Here is a 22,495-nt window from a genome sequence, read left to right on the forward strand (position 1 = left end):
TTTTTTATCGGACAAGCACATTTGCATGTTAGTGATTCACTGGTCACCCGTTCCACATAGTGACTTACCTCCATGTTAGTGATTCACTGGTCACCCGTTCCACATAGTGACTTACCTGCATGTTAGTGATTCACTGGTCACCCGTTCCACATAGTGACTTACCTGCATGTTAGTGATTCACTGGTCACCCGTTCCACATAGTGACTTACCTGCATGTTAGTGATTCACTGGTCACCCGTTCCACATAGTGACTTACCTGCATGTTAGTGATTCACTGGTCACCCGTTCCACATAGTGACTTACCTGCATGTTAGTGATTCACTGGTCACCCGTTCCACATAGTGACTTACCTGCATGTTAGTGATTCACTGGTCACCCGTTCCACATAGTGACTTACCTGCATGTTAGTGATTCACTGGTCACCCGTTCCACATAGTGACTTACCTGCATGTTAGTGATTCACTGGTCAGCCGTTCCACATAGTGACTTACCTGCATGTACATGCAATACGGCGTGTTGTGAGCTTGTATAAAGCTGCTATTTTCTCCAAATGCTCACCCAAGAACAGGGATGCTATATAGGATTTGGAACTATGGGAACTTAGGAACTATGCAAACTATGCTCATTTAGCTACTTCTACTCTGAACTTCAGATTTAATGGCCCATGGCTTGATAGCAAATGTTAATTTAGGTAAATGACTGTACAGTATGACATTTCGTTTTCAGAGTTATACTATTATAAAGGGGGGCTCCATTTTCGTCACCGCTAAACCCCTTATCCCTAAACTTCTTTGCCTTTTTTTTTTTTACTATTTTGAAAAACATTTTCTAATAGTTCAACTAGCCAATCTACATTGACACGTTGTGAGCTTGTAGACTGGTCATTTTAACTATTCAAAAATGTTTTTCAAAATAGTAAAAAAGGCAAAGAAGTTTAGGGATAATGGGTTTAGCGGTGACGAAAATGGAGCCCAGGGGGTGTAAAGAGAGATATGGACAGGGAGTGTACAGTGAGGTGAGAGAGTAAAGAAGAGGTAGTGCGCTGAGTGAGAGGGCAGGAAAAGAAGGAAAAGAGAGAGAGAGTGGGCAGAGGGGCAAAATAGAGAGAGGTGGAAAACAAAGAATTAAACAGCTGAGTGGGGCTTATAAGAGAGAGAGAGAGAGAGACACTAGCCTACTTGACACAGTGTTTCTGTGTCAAGTAGCATTTGGGGGCGTGTTCTTTTAAAAAGCTTTTTATTGTTCATGAGAGAGAAGAGGATGGATCCTGGCAGAGGGCAGGTATCCCATAATAAGGCATAATGCTACACACTGGGTGTTTTGTAAGAGCGCGTGATGTCTGTGTTTCTATAAGCTGTCACAATGAAATGAAAGTAAATAACCTTCAGAGAAGAGACACAGATATCAAATGATTGTTCAGAGGCAACAGTTGGATCCACAGTTCTAGGCTATTAATGTGAAGTGTGTGCATGTATCCATCCGTGTGTGTGTGTGTGTGTGTGTGTGTGTGTGTGTGTGTGTGTGTGTGTGTGTGTGTGTGTGTGTGTGTGTGTGTGTGTGACGTGTGTGTGTGTGTGTGTGTGTGTGTGTGTGTGTGTGTGTGTGTGTGTGTGCGCGCGTGTGTGTGCGCGCGCGTGTGTGTGCGCGTGTGTGTTGTGGAGCCAGTTAGTTAGTTTGTAATATTACATTTAATTTAATTCCACAAGTTTAAGTTACAATTTGTGCTACTTCACAATGCCCTTTTCAATTTCAAAACATTTTTCGAGACAGAATTTCTTGAAGTAATGGATGCTTTAAAATGGTGTCCAGTTGGTTCCAGTTTTCAAACTTGCTTGCCATCAAAGGAAATAAGTCAGATTTGAAAAGTATGATACCATTCCTGAAAGGTGCATGAACTGAAAGATTAAAGTTCCAGCAGAGAATCCCATACTTCTCTCGGGACACATGTGGGGAAGCCAGCGTGGAGAAATAATCCTCCTATCTGGTCCGTCCTTGGTCTGACATCTCTCTATGTTATGACATTTCAACCTATTGAAATGTGACAACTGTGGACTGATATGTTGGACAGTTTCTTGGTATAAATAAAAATGTTTGTGCAATTGATGTGATATTGTTCAGAGCTGCAACTTGAAACTTTGTGGACATATCTCTCTTCTATCTCTTATCTATTAAGATAAAAAGTAACTTGGATATACCTTAAGTCCGTTGTGTCTCCTTTCCGGTTCTTTAAACTCTATTTTCCATAGAGTTAAATCTCTTCATACCTGGGTTAAAGGTTTTCATGGATTTACATCTTTAAGGTGAATTTACAAAGGTTGGGTTTCTGATCTTGGCTATTATTTTAAAGCCATCCTTCCTACATCCGACCATCACCATCAGTACTAGATTTTAATTATAAACATTGTTGTCGGGAAACAGAGACAGAGACAGAGACACATGTTTCTCAGGGGAAATATTGTGGGCCTCCCAATCAGCTCTTTTTAATACATCCTTGATCAATATTAAAGCGTTCCCCCGTGTGTTTGTGCGTGCGTGCGTGCGTGCGTGCGTGCGTGCGTGCGTGCGAAAACATTTAAAACACCTCTAAATGTGCCCACACCAACTTTGTGGTAGTATATTATGGTGGAATGCATGATATGTCTTTAAGGGTAAAACGGATGTGACGTCAGTGCATGTTGACGCGGAGAGTGGATACTAAGGAAGTTTCCTGACACTGCTACCACTGTGTGTTACGTGATATTATTGTGCGGTTGCAAATAAAATACTACAGAGCTTATAGCGTTGTAAAGAGCCTTTATGGAATAACCCGACAAACTTCTCTTGTCATTAAGTCTCTCCGTGCCTGAGATATGAAATTCAGTCAGTCTGAACTTGACCTTTGATCTTTTTTGTTCATTGTCTATTTAAGGCAGCCTATACCTATACTGATCATTTCCACCAAGTTTCAATCTGACCATACATTGTGAAGTTATTTTGAAGATATTGTGATCACATTATCCTGCACAATGCTGCACACAATTCTGCACAATGCTGCTGCGGCCAGGATAAATACTGTTAATGTGCACACTGGGATTAATGCTACCTTTAATTCAATTTCAGCCAAACTGGTCTTCCCCCTGGTAGGTCAATATTAGATAACAGAGTTTTAATTCCACTGTATGGATGATATCATTTATCATCCATTCTATAACTTAATCATTTTATCCAGCATATATGTCAGGTCTACCACTAGCTTTTAGATGTGGACTAGACATGACACTTAACTACGTACTACAGGTGTTAACAGTAATGTGTGAAATGTATGTATGTATGTGTGTGTGTGTGTGTGTGTGTGTGTGTGTGTGTGTGTGTGTGTGTGTGTGTGTGTGTGTGTGTGTGTGTGTGTTTCTATTGAGATGCTGGCGTTTGTGATGTAATAATAATCTATCTATCTCAGTCACGGTGTGACTCAAGAGAAGTGGGACCCAAACGCAGAACAGACAGGCAGGAGCAGAGCAGATCAAATGAACACTGATTTGTTCTCCAGAAACACAGGACTGCATGGAACATAACACCATAAACAACATCTAACACAAGGAACTGAGGGTTTAAAATAGACAGGGAATCATACACAGGTGAACAGAACTGACAATCAACACAGGGATTGGCTGGGAGACACAGGTGGAGAAAACTAGTAATCACAGGGAGGTGAGACAAGACAGCAGGTCTAACCTCCCGTCACCATGGGCTTAATTTCCACCTCGGACGAAAGCCTGGTCTGTGTTCCAAAATCACTGTGTGAACCGGTCTGGAGTGGATGGTACTTTACGTCATGTTGTAGTCACTGATTTGTAATCATCAGGCAGGAAATCACAAGGCGGAATAAGAAGTACCCATTCATAGTACTGATTCCGCCTTGGCAGGTTTCCTGCCAGATGACTACAAATCATTGACTACAACATGATGAAAGTTACCATCCGCTCCCGACCGGATCATAAACCGGAAATGGAATGCTGCCCATGCTATCAGTATCTTTCTTTCTATCTATCTATCTATCTATCTATCTATCTATCTATCTATCTATCTATCTATCTATCTATCTATCTATCTATCTATCTATCTATCTATCTATCTATCTATCGTGGTTCAATTTCTATTGTCATAATGTCATTTCCTGCACCCCCATCCTCATTTGTCCGTTTTATTTGCACTCCCCTCTTCCTGTCGTCTCCTCACCTTTAATCCCTTCTCTCTCTCTTTCCTTTCATTTTCTTTTCTTTCATCTCCTCAGGAGTTGTGACAGTTAGATTGCAGGCCTGGGGTCAGTCTGTCACTTTCTAACTGGAAACAAAAAAGATTTGGTTTGATCTGGTTGACTGAACACAATGTGCTGGAAAATAACTGGATGAACAATCCCTCCGTCTCATGTCTCACGTCTCAAATAACTGGATGAACAATCCCTCCGTCTCATGCCTTGTCAATTCGACAGCAAACAATATCGTCGCTGTCGGGCAGAAATGTAGCTTGTAGCTACTGTCCAAAACCTTCACTTTTCAGAAAGAAGAAAATGTGTGTTTTTTTTTACTGTGACTGTCGATTAGTGTCAAACCCTTTTTATAATTTTATTTTTCTTCGTTGTTTGTTCTGTATTGTTGTTACTGGTATTGTGGGTGTTTGTGTCTGAAAAAGAAAATCCAATAAAATACTAATCACAAAAAAAAGAAAGAAGAAAATGTGTTCCAATGGCTGCACGTGTTATTATTTTGTCACAAGCTAATACTTTTCATAGGTTCAATGTTTATAAAAGCCACAGACACACTTAACCACTTTCACTTACATTTTCAAGATTTTTCAAAAGTAACAAAAATAGCATCTGCACGCTCACAACATTATTTCTGTCCAATATTGTAAACATTTGGATTGTTTATTTTGGTTAGGCCAAATTGTCTGTTAATTATACGGTACTGTAAATGGTGCTAGCATGGATTAATCCTGTTCTGAGAGTTTAGTGATGTTAGGCCTAGCCTCTGCTGAAAGTCTTATGATCGAGTCTTATAGCGAGGCATGCTGTCGAGGCTGGTGTTTCTGGAATGGGGTTTTGTGCTGAGTTTCAATGTGACTCCACCCCGCCGTGACAGCACATGTATGCAGTAACATTGGGCTCAATGGGCTGCCATTAGCCTAGGCAGCATTCCTTTTCAGTTTCCTCCAAGGTGGAAAGCCTGGTGACGCGAGGTTAGGCTGCCATAGAAAGGCCAACAACAGCCTACCAGAGCCTCCTGGTAGGCCAGTAGGTACCTACTGAACCATATGGGATGACAACGTTGATAACAGCCCCTTGTAATGGGATGATTTCTAGGTAGTTCTAGGTATCGGGTGAGAGAGACACCAAGCAGCAGTTCAAGAATAAGAACTTTGTTTCCTCTGGTGATCCAGCCTTGCACATACAGTACATACCCACGGACTGGTTGTTAGGGTTTCAACAACTTGGGATGCCCAAAGACGCGAGGCAGAAAGGCTGGAAAAGTATTGTGCTGTCTCTACTGCCATATATGGCGGAGCCACCACTACTTGTGCCCATGGAGTGCTGATGAGTTTGTGAATGTAACCTTTACTACATCTAAAATATTTGTGTCCCTGAAAGCTTTCCCTGTGTGTGTGTGTGTGTGTGTGTGTGTGTGTGTGTGTGTGTGTGTGTGTGTGTGTGTGTGTGTGTGTGTGTGTGTGTGTGTGTGTGTGTGTGTGTGTGTGTGTGTGTGTGTGTGTGTGTGTGTGTGTGTGTGTCTTGTCACCTAAGCAGAAAGCATACATAAATAGACAGGGGATGAATGAACATGTTTTCTGTCTTAAAACTGGGATCGATGATTTTAAACATGAATCCTGTAAATTATACTCTGTATTCCTGGATTTCCGCCATGCTTTTGGTTCTCTGACCCATAATGTCATGATTAATGCCTTAGAATCAATACATCTACCTGAGGTATTTATTGACATTATTAGGGATGTGTATGAAACATCATTCATACAAATCATCTGCGGGAAACAGCTGACAGACCCAATACCTCTCCAAGTAGGCATTAAAACAGGCTGCCCATGGGGCACTGAGTTCACCATCAACTCACAGCCCATACGTGTGTATGACCATACATAAGTCATACAACTACCTAGGGCATAGATTTAATATCGCAGGGGAATGGAAAGAACAGGTTGAGTACATAACATCTGAGTTTACAGCTAGGCTGAACCTGATTGACACCTCACCACTACCACTGCTGATGAAGTTGGAGGCTATTAGGCAGGTTGCCCTGACTAGAGTACAACACCTCTTCTCCAACGTTCATCTAGCATGTAAAACACTTAGTGATCTAAATGATAAGGTAGTTCACTTTGTGAGGAAGTGGTTCGGGCTTAACACCCACACCACCAGAGACATTATTTTCCAGTCCAAACAGGACGGTGGGTTTGGCATGCCGAACGTGGAGTGGATATATAACGCCACAAGGCTGGCTCACTTGATAAACATGCTAAACAGTGATGACACGACTCTCAGGGAACTTGCTAGAGCTTCTCTGTTTCTAGATATGAAACGGCGTAAAGTGCCACTGGCAGCAGAGGGCGAGCCAAGTTTCTTGGGGTTTAGAAGAAAGCCCAACCTTAAAATGGACTCACATTGGGGTGTCGTCAGATTGGCCTGACCTCAATGACCTCTGTGTAAGAACTGGAGTATATCTGTGCTGGGTTCGACCTGACTCTGAATCTGTAGCAGTTTCTGAGGACAGTATTACCAACTTCATTCTCAGGGTGAAAGGTCAGGGTGAAAGGTCAGAAAGTTAACTAGAAACATGATCTGGGCCTCACACTGTCTGATGAAGTTTGGGATTCTGTTTTTTCTTCTATACATAAGTCTTCTCTTTGTGCACGACATTGCTTAGTGCAGTTTAAAATAGTCCATAGAGCTCATATGTCTAAGGCTAGACTGGCTAGTATTTATCCTGACGTAACTCCTACCTGTGACAAGTGCAAGAGCAGTGATGCAACTTTGATCCATCAGTATTGGATGTGTCCTAAATTACAACCATTTTGGGGGAATCGATACCAACATTCTACATAAAAATCTAGACCCAGATCCCTTAGTGGCTCTCCTTGGCACTGCTGGAAGGGATGACCTTCCTCTAACACGCATAGAGTGTCGTATGGTCGACTTTGCCTTGTTGCTCGCTAGGCGTGCCATTCTGCTCAAATGGAAGGATGCTGCCCCGCCCGTGCTCCGTCAGTGGCTTCGTGATATAATGTCCTGTCTCGAGTTGGAGATGTTAAGGTTTTCAATTGCCGGCTCTGAAAAAAAGTTTTACAAGACCGTTTATGACATTCTACCACAACACACAAACTGAATAGTGTGCCGTGCCTATGCCTCGGCCAACGCCAAACCTGCATTATATTTTTAATTTTTGTAATTATGTATGAATGTATTTTGTGTATGTGTGTGTATATATATATATTGATTTTATTTCCTCCAGACTGTTTTTCCGACTATCCTTGGGATTGGGGGTGGGGGGAGGGTGGGATAGGGGATTGAGTTTTATTTTTATATTTTATATGTCTGTTTTATACTTGCCCCTGGGCTACTGTCAAATACCTGAATAAAAAGATTTTGAAAAGAAAGAAAGTTAACTAGAGTCAAGGTTAAAGGTTAGAGAATGAAGTAGTCAGTGAAAGGGGAACGTTCCCAGAAATATAGTGTAACACAAGTGTGTGTGTGTGTGTGTGTGTGTGTGTGTGTGTGTGTGTGTGTGTGTGTGTGTGTGTGTGTGTGTGTGTGTGTGTGTGTGTGTGTGTGTGTGTGTGTGTGTGCGCGTGTGCGTGTGCGCGTGCACGTGCGTGTGCGTGTGCGTGTGTGTGTGTGTGTGTGTGTGTGTGTGTGTGTGTTTAGGATACATGAAATAATAAGAATCACTTCGGTTGCCAAGGTGTTTGTTTTAGAGACAGAATTAATTGTGTTTCGTTGCTTTTCAGAACCTGCTGTCACCATGCTAGAGGTGCAAGCTGTCAGCCAAGAGTTGGAAAATGGAGGGGCCCTGACCATGAAACCCAACATTAAAATTAATGAAATCCACACACACTGTGTGCGTGCGTGCGTGCGTGCGTGCGTGCGTGCGTGCGTGCGTGCGTGCGTGCGTGCGTGCGTGCGTGCGTGCGAGAGAGAAGCAGATATAAAGATGGGCAGATGGAGATATGGGAGCTTTGAGACCATCCTGGGGGAGATAGAATGGGGTATAGTGAATAATAGCCTCATGTTTATCAACTGCCTTGAGAGGAAGGTGCAGGAGACACATTGAGATGGATGCAGAGACAGAAAGAGAGGAAGCTAATATTGTGCTTGAGTGGAAACCCAACCACGGCTCAGAACCATACTCTTTACAATTTGTATGATGTACAGTACAAATTGTGTTGTATAGTACACATATATTCACAGAGTGTGTTGTTTCTACGTATAGATTATATTGTATGTATTATTTGTATCCAGATTATTATTTTAATAATATAATCATAATACTAATTTACATTCAACTTTAACATTTTCTGGTGCCTCCCAGCTCGGCAAATTGCCTGGTGCGCCCAGGAACTGTATGATGATGATGATTACAGTACGTGTGATGCCATGGCCACTGCTTTATCATGGCACTAGTGTATGCACAATACAAGATCCAACTGTTGTTGTACAATAATAGACTTCATGGTCTGTTCTTTTCTATTCTATATCCGGTATTATGACTCATATCTCCTGGTCACGTAGGCCTAAATAATGTAACCAGTAATATATTCATCACGTCAGCGGCGTGATGAATATATTATTCGTCGTAACTTTGAAATTAAAATAAAGTGCTTTCTGGGAGTTACAAGGTCACTGTGCCTTCCTTCTTCACTGCCTGTATGTATTTTTGTTCAGCACCTGTAGAATGTTTTTGAAATGTGCATGCGTGCTTCCCATTTGGACTCTATTTTCAATGACACTACTATGGTAAAAATGGCTGAGGAGAAAGAAGGAGGTATTGATTATTGTTCCGCTGGATATAGTAATCAGCATTTGGTTTGTATTAATAAATATGCACTGTATAAACTTAAATAATTCTTAGTGCTATAACTATGGGAGTGATGGCCCTTTCAGAGGGCCTGGCATTGCTAAGGTAACAGGAAGGTGTGAAATGTGACACCTCCGTCTCCCTCTCAAGCGAAAGAGAATGTCAGTGCTTATAACTACTGTATGTACCAATAATTGTCTACTAAAACTCCTCAAGTTATCAATTATCCATTGAATGTCTAATTATTGTAATGTAGCAGTAATGTCATGGGTTGAACTTATAGTCTTGGAGTAGTCAGACAAAGGACCACTATTTCCTCCAAACTGCCATAGATGGAGAGAGATAGCACCTCATGGTCTCCACTGTCAAACCACATGTCAGTGGGTAATACTTCCTGATCTCTCAACCAATAGTAAGGTTCCACACAGGAAGGACTGATGCCATAGTGCTCAGCAGCCTATAGAGCGTTGCAGTCCCGCCTCCTACCCTGGACCAGGAAATGAAATCCAATGCATTATTCTCATAGACATTTCTTAAAGTATTTATTTAAAGACGGTTACGCCGCGGACAAAGCCAACTCGAGTCGTGACAACTCATGACAACACAAACAATATTTTGGACCAAACAAATAATTAGAAAGAAGAAAAAAACGGCAGGTTACAACACTTTTTTTGTTGTTTTTCTTCTTTGTAATTATTTGTTTGGTCCAAAATATTGTTTGTGTTGTCATGAGTTGTCACGACTCGAGTTGGCTTTGTCCGCGGCGTAACCGTCTTTAAATAAATACTTTAAGAAATGTCTATGAGAATAATGCATTGGATTTCATTTCCTGGTCCAGGGTAGGAGGCGGGACTGCGACGCTCTATGATGCCAAACTGGTTTAAGACCAGCCCACAGGGCAGTCTCCACTAAACAGAGGTTTTAAAAGGCCTTGCGATGATTAGCTTAAGTTAGATTCTGTAAACATCAACCAAGAATCCATACCTCTCCAAACGGAGAAGAGAGAGATCCGGATGGGGGACTGGTAATTACTGTTTATACTCTGCCTGCTATCTCTGTTTAATACAAATGATTAGAACGTATTATGGGAATGTAACAAATGTATATTCTTGTGTTTCTATATCTATTTCAAGTTTAAAATCTATGCCTATGCCAAACCACCAGCATATAACTATGCCATACCTGACACATCTGTCCATTAAGACTACTTATAATTGGTTATGATAGACACTTTTCACTGTCTTTAATAGCTCAATTAATCTGTTACCATACTTATCTAAAACCAGGCAGTCTGTGCAGATAAGCCATTTATAGATGTGTTAACTAAATGTTGTTTGTTGAAACCGATGAATTAATAATAAAGTTATAAAATACACTCTGTAGTCCTAAAGTATGTTGGCGTGAATATTAGCTACGCTCTTCCGATTTCTCAATTAGGTGTCTTCTACCTTCAGTAAAGTGTGACAACCACAGAATGCTAGAAAGATGTACAATTTTAAACCAGTAGCCTTAATAGACGCCACGGCTAGACTCAAAAGTCTCAAAGCTTAGGTGGTAAATCGCCTGATGTACAACCACAGGCCTAGTACTAAATGTACAATTAAAGCTGACTACAGCACAAACAGTAACTGCTAGAAATCCAATGTCTAGCACAGAGCTATAAAATAAGCCAGCAGACTTTTAGGATATGAAGCGTTATAAACTGTAAGCTAAAAAGTTGCTAAACCTAATTACAGGCGGACAATGTGATCCAAGCTCTGGGTTTTAATGACTACTCCAGAAATCAATGTATTTCAGCCTCTGGTTCCAAGCAAGCTGAATGTCATTTGATTCAGGAGTGATTATTAGGTTATTTGTAGTTGCAACTACTTATTAGTCATTAATATGCATTGGCTGATTGGTGCTAGAAAGCTCGGGAATGAGGATACATCACAATCCATGCCAAATCTACAGATTAACACTGAAGCAAATGTATGGTAGTGTTCACATAAACAGTGCTCACTCCCAACGCACGTATACACACGCATGACGCACGCACGCACGCACGCACGCACGCACGCACGCACGCACGCACGCACGCACACAGTACACAAACACGCACACAGTACACACACACACACACACACACACACACACACACACACACACACACACACACACACACACATTAATGGTGTAATCCATCATTTTTGCATTCATTATGTAAATGCGACATTCCTAGATACTAGCTGTCATTGTCTCCACCAGGCCGAAGGTATGGGGAGAGAGTATGTTTTGCACTCCGTCCGTGTGTGTGTCCGTCTGTCTGTGTACAGCTAATCTCCGGCACCATTAACTTCTGCCCCAAATGTTCCAGAACGGCCTGTTATAGCGCCACCAGGAGACCGACTTTTGAAAAACACATTCTTTTATATTACTCCTCCAGATTCTGTCCAAAAATCCCGCAAATCGTTACACACTATCTCTATAGTCCTGTGTTCAAGACGGATCTGTCCGATATTTCATATCCCATTTGCTAACATTGGCTTTCAATGTTTGCAGGATTGGCCCGTTTTGAACAAAAAGCCTCAAATCAATAACGCAGCGTGCAATTTACGTGAAATCTTTCACAGACTTTCCTACTAGGCTGAGGAATATATCCCACCCTTTTCACATTGGCCTGTTATAGCGGTGGATTTTTGCAAAACACATTTTTGGAACAAAATGCCCCAAATCATCCAATTGCCATCAAAGGCATAAGAACAAATGGCACCCTTTTCACATTGGTCTACCAGGTCCACCAGGAGGCCACAACCTGACCTGCCCTGGTGGAGACCTGTGCCCCGTGGGGCACTTTTTCTAGTTTGTTCTCATTCTCCTTGTACGATTTGACGATGTCTGAGATGGACGGCTTCTGCCTGCCTCCAGATGATATACACGACTACAACACTCCATAATAAAGGTCTAAATCTGCAATTTAGTGCAAGTAAAATATATTTAAAAAATCACCCCGTGTGAAGTGAGAGGCGCTCTTATCATCATACATCATCATCATTCCGTGCTCAACCAATCAAATCATCACAAATGTCATTCCAAGTACATAACTGTGAACTGTGATTTGCGAATTTGTTCTTTTGATTTATAATGGATTCTTTGTATTTGTTTTTATTTTGTTCTGCTTTTATTTTAAATTGTATTTTTAGTTGTACATTTGTATTGTATTTGTTTTATTCAGGACCCCAGGAAGACTAGAGGCTCAGTCATGTGTCTCTAATGGGGATCCTTCAATAAACATAAACATAAACATTCCGGCCAATCACTTTTGGCGTCTTCACTTTTCTGCCCTCACTTTCATCTACAATATGTACTTTGCTCAGCCAATCAAATCATCTCTATGGCATGATCAGCCAATTTTGTGTTTACACAAACCCGGAAAGCTGGGCATTGGAGGGGCTAGCACCCCTCAAAAACATTTACATTTTATTTAAAACAAGTGAGTTTCCTGTTGTAAGTGAAGTGTGTTTTGTTAAACTTGTCTGTGTAGCATTGCAATTTTCAATTGGCTGTATGCCTGTGAGAGATGACTCATGACTCTACCAGTGGCACGTTTAGCTAAACTAAATGACTACAACTCACGGTATACTTGGCATTACCATACTGAAAACTGTCTTCTTGACTACTTCTACTTGAACCTCAGCATCCATGTTCTGAGGGAGAAATTTGCCAAAAGTATTCGATCTACAAGCTCACAACGAGTCAGGTTGTGAGCTTGTACCATGACTAGTTCTGATGAAGATTGGTGTAGAGTCTGTAGACAGAAAAAAATCAGGTACAAAGTCAACTCAAGCCCAGTTTACTAGTGTCGAGACGAGAGTTTGAAGTTATCTTCTCCTTCTGTAATTGATGCTTGTGGCTATATCTGTCTCTTGGCAGTGCATTTTCTTAACAATATTTTTCTCTTTTGTTTTCTCATCTTCATGTTTGTATGTGTCCTCTGCTTGTTAAACACTTGTGAGTGGCATTGTGTGGAAGATGATATACAAATTGTTGGTCTCTTTCAGTAATTCCCAATTTCTCTGCCTGTATTTGTTAAGCCTGTAAACGACTAATTGCCCCCAGAGGAATTGAGTAAAAGACAGTTGGACAAGGAATATTTGAAATCTGACAAAAGTATCTTTATCTTCTTTGACAGACAGACGTGCGTGCATGTGTTGATGGTCACTCTATTCTACACCGCTGTTGGAGTATGAATTTCAAATCCAATGTTTCTCCACTCTTAATGAAAGAGCAGAACCACTTCACCAATCAAACCCTCTCTCCTTAATCCTTTCTGTTCCCTCATCGACTATTCCCCTACATTGCCATCTCAACTTCTCAAGCACAGAAGCGCTCTCGCCAATCAGCAACTGACAGTGACATGTGTTTAAAATCCTCAGATTATAAACTGTGTGTGAGACTGTGAGTGTAGAATTAAGTCAGTTCTTACAGAAACCACTGGAATGTACGTGGCTGAGCTCTAATTCACTTGATCGATATCAGTTTAGAAAAACGTCTGCTCAGCTGCAACATAAATATTTAAATCAGTTTTGTTCCACTGGCAGGAAGTCCAGGTGAGGGTCATTTTGTGTCCAGAACAAATGATCTCTCTGTGTCCTTGCCTGGCAAGGCAATTAACCGCCAGTTACTCTGCTTTTAGATAAGAGGTTTGAAGTTTCAGACAGTGTACTGGAAGGCTAAAAGAGGGAGACAGGAGACAAACAGTAGCAGTTGAATCACAGAAGGCTATAATGTGTATTTACTATTTGGGCCTGAAAGCAGACCATCTTGATGTAATCAGAGGAAAGCAATCTGGATAGCATCTGATAACGACGTGGCCTCCCTGTCCAATCTTTAGCTATCAACAATTAGGCATTTAGGACTAGGAGATGCTCTTAATCCAGAGCGATTTACATTAAGCAAGAACAACACATACAGTACATCAAATACATAAAAAAAATTGTCCGCTAATCTTGGGTACGCTGGACCGATTGCTGTGAAACTTTGCACACACACTGCAATTGTCTTCACGAATACGTGGACTGTTGAGCCTATTTCTTAGAAAATCATGAACACACCATCCAATTATACCCAAATTTCACATTCAAGTATCTGACAATGTACTGTATAATGTCATGTACTGTAACTCAGCTGACAAGTTTATCAATTTAGGAAAGTGTACTATGTTAATTCCATTAACATAGTACATTGAACACAATCGATTGATTGATCATTCAAATAAACGTGCTCTGAAAATGCACACATCCCACGACTCCCACCCATCTGACCACTTAACAAGGCTGCCGTGTCATTATGTGTTACAGTAAGTGCCAACTGCCACGAACACTTCTTCAAGTGGGCCCCGATCCAGAAGAGGTTGGGAACCTCTGCACTGTTAAAAGTATATGCTGAACTGTGTTGAATAATCAGGACCGTGTTGACTCATCCTGCAACAGTACAATGATAAAGGAATCTTTGTGCTGTGCAGCAGCTGCTGTCTCTCAGGTTACATGGACAACTCAACAATAGATTGTTGAATGTCATTCACATGGGAGCACTGTTTGTTTGTATTGCCATGACTGATCACCAAACCCACGCAATATTGGCCTGGGTTGAGTGTTAGAGCATGTTTGTGGGGACGTAATGTGTGTGCGTGTGCGTGTGCGTGTGCGTGTGCGTGTGCGTGTGCGTGTGCGTGTGCACGTTCGTGTGTGTACACATGGTTTTGTACAGTATGTTGTGTGTGTTGTCTGTCTGCTGCATGTTTGCTTGCAAACAATATGTGGCTAATCTTAATGTTAATATGCAAATAGAATAAAAATAACAAATTAATATTGTTACGTGTCAGTGTTTGCGGGTGCGTGTGTGCGTGTGCGTGCATGCATATGCGTGTGTGCGTGCGTGCATGCGTGCGTGCGTGCGTGCGTGCGTGCGTGCGTGTGTGTGTGTCACTGTCAGAGTGTGGAGTGGGTCTGTGATTGTGTGGTGCTCCCCAGGCTCAGCAAAAGAGAGACTCCCCTCTGTCAGGTGATAAGAAGTGGCCAGCTCACTCCTCATGCATTGAAGGAAGCATGAGCTCAGTTCGGGGCTCTCCCCAGGTTGGCAGAGGGAAAGTACATTAAGATTACAGCTTAGGCAATTGGCAGCAAGTGAAAAAATGTGTTACAAAATTGTAGGATAAAAATAAGTTGTTGTGTGTGTGTGAACTGTTGTAACTGTTAGACATGGCATGCAGATGGCAGATGATCGCATCAATCTTTCAGACAGATAGGAACACACCAGTAGTTCTTATGTGTGCTCAGGGGTCCCACATTAAGAAGGGAAAACCAAATTGCTCATGTCATGTAACCACCGCTGACAAGCCACAAGGCACACACCGCACATAATAAAAAATGGTTGTATTAGTGTTGCTCATAAGTGACTGTAGTGCATGTGTAGTTAGTTACATAAGGTCCTAATTTAAATTATATTCCATAGCCATCTAGTTTGAGATAGTTCTCGAGGGCCACTCAAATGTTTGTTTGTTTGTTTATATATACTGTTCACATTGTGGAATTCTTTCTCACTTGACTGATTTACCATACTGTAAGCTCCTAGATGGAGCACAGGGCCACTGTATCTGTAGCATAGGTTTTCATGGATTAGTGATCCCATAGGCCCAAGTCCCCGGTGGGGCTTGAAGCTGTGCGGAAAACGGAACAAAATTTTGTTGCAAATGCAACATCATAGATGGTGGAATCCAGGGCTTAAAGGACCACTTCACCAACCTATATTCATATAATAGATCCTCACTAATAATCATGATATAATGGCACGATTTTTTTCTACTCAGTCTGTGTCTCATAGGAGGGCTGTGGGCAGTTTAGAAACCGTCCTCCAGTTTCTTTTAAACAAGATTTTTTTACAAAAATGATTTTCATTATCGTGAGAACGATGGCTTCCATTTTCGCATTGCAACTTTTCAGGACTAGAAAGCCTGCAGTTTCTATTAGCTTGTATTCCCCATCGATGATGTCACTGGAGGACGGTTTCTGAACTGCCCACAGCCCTCCTATGAGACACACAGAGTAGAAAAAAATTGCACAATTTTTTCATGATTATTAGTGAGGACCTATTATATGACGATAGGTTGAAAAGTGGTGAAGTGGTCCTTTAAGTTGCATCTTACTTAATTGTATTGCCTGTGACTTTTGGGGGATTTATATTTTGACTCTTGTTTTATACTTGCATTGTTAAGCCAATTTTGTGTCTTATTGTTTGTTCATGAAAAATGAATACAATTTAAGTTAAAAAAAAGAATTAAAAAAAGGCTTGAAATCCAAGCATTTCATTGTTGTTAGCAACAACTGCTGCTGGCTGTGTTTGCATATTATGTAGCATTACGCAGAAGCAGGGATTGAACCTGGGGCACCCACTCGCAACCTGTCGTGCCAATAGGGCTGAGCCCGATTGGCAGGGCTGTTGTGGGCTGGGTCTTGGCTGGGGGCTACAATCACCTTGCGCCTTGCGCTTCTCACTTCACACCGCGTTCCGCCGCAAACGATATACCTCATGTCCCTTGAAGCGAGGATATCACGCTTCACATCCTGCCGACTACAGCAGATTGTAGCATTACACAGAAGCGGGGATTGAACCCGGGGCTCCCACTCGCCAGACCAACCGTGCCAATAGGGCTGAGCCCGATTGGCAGGGCTGTTGCGGGCTGGGTCTTGGCTGGGGGCTACGCATTATAAGAATCTCTCATACCGAACCCTCATCATACAGTAAACTCAATTCATACAAAATGAAGTATTTCTAACATAAAGTCTTACCTAAACGAGCTGTTGAACCCTAAAAACACAACAAGGACACATAGATTGTCAGGGTGTGGCATCAGTTCAGGTGGGTCACCGACTCACCACCCACCTGAAAACCAGGTGCAATTAAAGAACTGGGGGGTGTGGCCACATAAAAACAGAATTTTTCACACTTGTACACTTTTTTGAAAATAATCTTAGTATAATCATACTGTGAGAGCCATATTTAGAACAGAAAAATGTCTATGAGTGTATTTGAGTTATTATATTGTGTGTACTTTATTGAAGGACATTTCTTGATTACACATTTTTGTGCAGCTTAGAGTCTAACTGAGTTAATAGAGCAATTAAGAATTCAGCCTATTGGAGTAGAAGCCAGCAAACCAGTTAATTCAGTGTGCAATGCATTATCAGCAGCTGTGTCCAGCAGGTTTTTAGTTAGTTCAGAGCTGGAAGCCTGAGAGCAGCTACAGTTTTTTGACCCACTTTGGAAAATACTAACCCACGTTGGAAATATTAAGCCACTTCAGAAACCATACTAGACCATTTCAGAATCCTTTTTAGAACACCTTTTTTGTATGTTGTTTGTTGTTCTGTACACTTTTTTGTCAAGTAAAAAGTTAAACTCTACAAGCGATGCGGACGTGGATTATTTTTGGAGTCAAGCTTACTGCTTCACGGGCTTTGGAACTCACACATACTACCTGATGATCAACGTTTTAGGGTGGCGCTAGATTGTCTGGCAAAGATCTTTTATCTAAACAAGACCTTAACATTTTAGTCCCTGATATGAGTCATCTTCCTCTATCAATCACATCAGCTGAATCAACATGTACATGTAGATGCTTTGTACAGTAAATGCTAATTGTGAGAGAAAGAAAAGAGAGAGGCCACACATGTGTTTGTGATCAGTAGGCTACATTACCCGGTGGAAAGTCTGGATGAATCAGTCTTTTAGAGCGAGCAATTGAAATACATCAAACAATAATCAATGATTATTCTGTCAGTCTGCAAATACAACCTGGCTCCTACACAGGACACAATATGTACATAGAAAGTCAAATTACCCCAATGATAATTATAAATAGGAGCAATCGATGTCTGTCTGTCTGTCTGTCTGTCTGTATGTCTGTCTGAATACAATAGTAATGTTTATTGTAGGATTATTATTATTGTGAATGGTATCGGTCATTGTTGGTCAGTATCATTGTGAATGAGAGCCTGTCTCTGAGTACGACAGGATCATATAAAGAATGAAGGTTCATTCATAGTCCTAAGTAACGTTCTGTTGACAGAAATCTATGAATTGAATTGAGCATGTATAGGAGCTCACGCACTCACAAACACACAAATACACACATATTTGCTTACCATACCCTATGATTATTATCATTACCCTTATTACCTCAATTACTTCTACTACAATTACTACTTAATTACTAAGAATGCTGCACAGCATTGTGAGTGAGGGTCATTATTGGTTGAGGACATGGTGACCTCATAAATCTTAGTTAATGATTTTAGGGTCAGGGTTAGGTAAGAATGCTATATACAGTAAAAGTCTCATACAACAGAAAAATCAATATTAAGCTGTGTCCAGGCACCGTGTAACATGTCATAAATCAATCTATCCACTTCAATAATGTACGGAAAAAAGGCACCAACGGCATTATGGAAAGAATATTAATAATGTGTGTGATAATAACGCTTCTCATGGCCTGGGACCAGGCTCAGTGGTCCAGGCACCTTGGCTGGTACTCCAGTCTGGCAGTGTACCGCGGGTTCGACTCCCGATCCTGACGGCCTTTACTGCATGTCTTCCCCTAATCTCTCTCCCCCTTTCCTGTCAGCCGACTGTCTGTCCCTCCATAAAAAATATAAAATAAAGGCGAAAGCCACAAAAAAACCCATAAAAAAATAATAATAATAACGCTTCTCGCCGTTAGGCGTCTTACTGGTTTATATTATTCTATGCTGTCATTCATTGATATACAGTAAAACTGGCTCCTCCTGGCTTAGTGTCAAAGTGTCCCTGACCAAACACTGAACTCCTGCTCCTTGAGTGCCTCCTGGGGCTGCACAGCTGTATATATTTTATAATTATTTCCGTTAATAGCTGGGTGGTCAAATAAGTGCAGAGAGCCTAAATCGCCTTGGGTTATGAAACGCTATTATTCCTAATCCCTGTTGTAATTTTCTGTAGCTGTGTTTCATTTCCCCCGCAGGATCAATAAAGGTCTATCGATCTAGTAATTAGGCTGGATTAGCAAGCATTTAATGTGCGTTACATTAACCCATTCACCACACACATTCGCAAACCAATGGCAGTGCAAGGAACCAATTAACTTGCTCACCAGTAACTCATACTGTATTTATAGTGGCAGTTACAGTTGTATCTTGGGGCAGCGGTGGACTAAGGGTTAGAGAAGCACCCTTGTTGCCGAAAGGTTGCCGGTTAGATTCCCCGGACGGGCAGGAAAAATCTGGGTGGGGAAGAGATTGTCATCACTCACCCAACACTACTGAAGTGCCCTTGAGCAAGGCACTGAACCCCCAAATGCTCCCCCTGGAGCTGCTTAGTGGCCAACAGTATAAGACTGTGTTTGTACTGGTCAGCTCCCAGGTTTTAATGTGTGTCTGTGTGTGTGTGTGTGTGTGTGTGTGTGTGTGTGTGTGTGTCTGTCTGTTTCTATGTGCAGGGCGTTGCTGAAAATGAGCACATGTGCTCAGCTACTTCCCTGGGTAAATAAAGAATAATAAAAAAAATCTTGCTCATACTTTGACACTATTACGCCAGGAGGAGCCAGCGGTACCATGCAGTGCCACTCAGGAGGTTGGATAGCCCATAATAATACACTATTAGTGTATTATTAGTAAATAGTAAGTAAATATTCCTCCTGCCTTAAATTCTTCACTGTTCATGTTGAAAGTCAATACAGAAGCTGAAGTTTCATAAATGAGACAGACGAGCAGGGAAATTAGTAAAAGTCTGCCTTGTTCTCAAGTTCTTCTTCTTTTTTTTTTTAAATGAAAACAGATGTTTATCTGCCATATTATGTTGAAGGAACACATTTGTTCCAGACAAGACACATTGCATTAAGTGGCCCATCTGTTTAAACGCTGGTATGTAATATGACGTGTTAATGACAGCCTAGTACAAAGCCCTGTGTTAATGTCATCACCAAGTCAATGATAAACAATAGTGCTTGACACAGGTTTCTTTTTATTTAGTTAACCGGGGCAATCATGAATCGATATTCTGCACCGTGATCAGAATTACTTTTGTTTCATTTAATGTTTTGAATCTGTCAGATGTGGAGAGGTGACAGTGTGTGTGTGTGTGTGTGTGTGTGTGTGTGTGTGTGTGTGTGTGTGTGTGTGCGTGCGTGCATGCGTGCGTGCGTGCGTGCGTGCGTGCGTGCGTGCGTGCGTGCGTGTATGTGTGTCACTGTCAGGGACGGATTAACCCCAACGAGGGCCGCTGGGCCGGTAATTTTTGCAGGGCCCCCATTTTTGTGTTTTCCGTGTTTTTATCATCTTTTTGACCTAAATTTAACAAAATCAATGGCCAATGAAGGGCCCCAGGAGCCCTTTTCAGGGCGTCAAACCCAGTACCACACGCCACACGGTCCAATTTCCCTGAAGGGCCCCTGAGAGCCAATGGCCCCTGGGCCATTGGCATTGAATTGTCGGTGGGTGGGGTTTATAAATGCTATTTGTGAGCGGATGGGGTGGTGGTGCAGCTGCACATTGAGTTTACCAAATGACTTACATTCATTTAATTGAGAATGTTCTTCCATATCAGGCTGTGCTGTTGTAGGCATTCACCAGTGATCCTATGTGTAAAATCTAAAATGACAACTGTTGGAGTGAAAGTGGTTGTTACCAATAAAGGAAGAAAACATGACTGGAATTTGTATTGTCAAACAGGGAGGGTTAAAAAAAAGTGTTAAAAAAGTGATATTAGATTTGTTAAACCTATATATATATTTTTTTAATTTTCTCTCTTTTTTTAAAAAGATAACACTACAGTAATCAGAGTTTTTGTTCAGTAACTTGGATCTTCCAACTCTCTAATTATTTAGTAAAAAGAATAGTAATATAAGAGATCAATATATTCAAGTGCACATTTTCTTCATTTCATCCTAGCTTTTTTTGTCTTTAACTCTGACGTCAGATGAGGCGTCTGAAGTGTGTGAAGTTGCAATTTTTTATTTGATGATGATGATGGAAGATTGGATAGATTTATTTAGCGTTGAATAGGGTTTGTACATTATGTTCCATGGTACTGACATCACGGTCCATGGTACTGACTTTAAGTTCCATGATACGCTATGGATACTAAGTGGATCTACAGTGTACACCCACATTAAGGAAGATCCTCGAAACAAAGGTAAGTCATTAAGGAGAGGAGCTACAGTATGTGCACAGTTCCATCAATATGTTTTCACTTTAATACTGGATTATTTGGATGTGTGTTGCAATGAGAAGAGTCTATCAGTACTCAGTACAGTATCAGAACTCTAGTTGGCGGCCTGAAGCTGGCAGGCATTTATTGATCCGACTACAAGCAGGTACAGGCCAAATCTTTAGCTCATTTGTACTGTACCTGCTAAGGTGGTAAATTTGAACATGGAGTTTCTGAAAGACATTAGGTGAGAGAAGTTTGAATTCCGTTCACATGACCCTCGAAACACAATTTTAGTTTACCACTGTGTTCTGAATGCCTGTTGTGTTATCATTGTCATCCATGAAGATATATGGAAACAAAGGGTTTTCACACACTGATCCAATGACTTACTTACTTAGTTCCTCCCGTTCCTATTGGAACATTGGGCGACGAGTCCTCTCCATTTACTCCGGTCTCTGGCAACCCTTCTTTCTCCGTGCCAGCTGACACCCATCTCGCTTAGGTCTTCCTTAGCTGTCTGTCTCCATGTCTTCTTTGGCCTCCCTCTCTTCCTCTTTCCACCTTCTGGCATCCAGTCCATTGCCACACTTGCTGGTCTCTCTCTTGGCAGTCGGAGTACGTGCCCAGCAGCCATTCTCCTTCTCCTTTCATCGACGATGACAGACAGTGGTGCTACCCCTGCCCTTCTCATCACCTCCTCATTGGTGATGTGGTCTCTCCATGAGATTCTCAGGATGGATCTGAGGCATCGTCGGTGGAAGACATCCAACTTGTTGGTGGTGTTGGCTGTCTTCGTCCACGTCTCACAGGCGTAGGTCGCTGTTGGGATGACCACTGACATGTAGAGGCGTAGCTTGGTGGCCGTAGAGATGGTTTTAGACGGCCGTTGAAACACTCCTGCAGTTTGCCAACTCGGTTATTGACGTCTTTCTCCACGTCTCCTGTGTTTGAGATGTTACTTTCATGATACGTGAAGTTGTCAACATATTCTATGTCATGTTGGCCTATAGTGAGTGGTGGAAGGTGTTGGTATTGTCCAATGGTCATGGCCTTAGTCTTTTCTTGGCTTATCCGTAAACCGACCTTATCTCCGTGCTCATGGAGACTGTTGGTCAACTCTTGGAGTGCAGGCTGGGTATGACTTAACAGAGCCAAGTCGTCCGCAAAGTCCAGATCGGCTAGTCTGCCCCCTCCTCACTTGATACCGAAGTTTT

General features: G+C 41.7%; 1 protein-coding gene across 1 annotated transcript in view; it reads right to left on the minus strand.

The window, feature by feature from the left end:
- Positions 1-74, minus strand: part of LOC306925083 (cholecystokinin-like) — a gene marked incomplete at both ends in the record, with an annotated part of 5,658 nt that extends 5,584 nt beyond the window's left edge. The window contains one exon of the mRNA XM_079503764.1: positions 69-74. Within this exon, the coding sequence (XP_079359890.1) occupies positions 69-74 (6 nt within the window). The remainder of the gene's footprint in view (positions 1-68) is intronic.
- Between the last annotated feature and the right edge of the window lie 22,421 nt (positions 75-22,495).

This window comes from Electrona antarctica (genome assembly GCF_951216825.1).
Source record: "Electrona antarctica genome assembly, chromosome: 6".
Classification (NCBI taxonomy): Eukaryota; Metazoa; Chordata; class Actinopteri; order Myctophiformes; family Myctophidae; genus Electrona; species Electrona antarctica.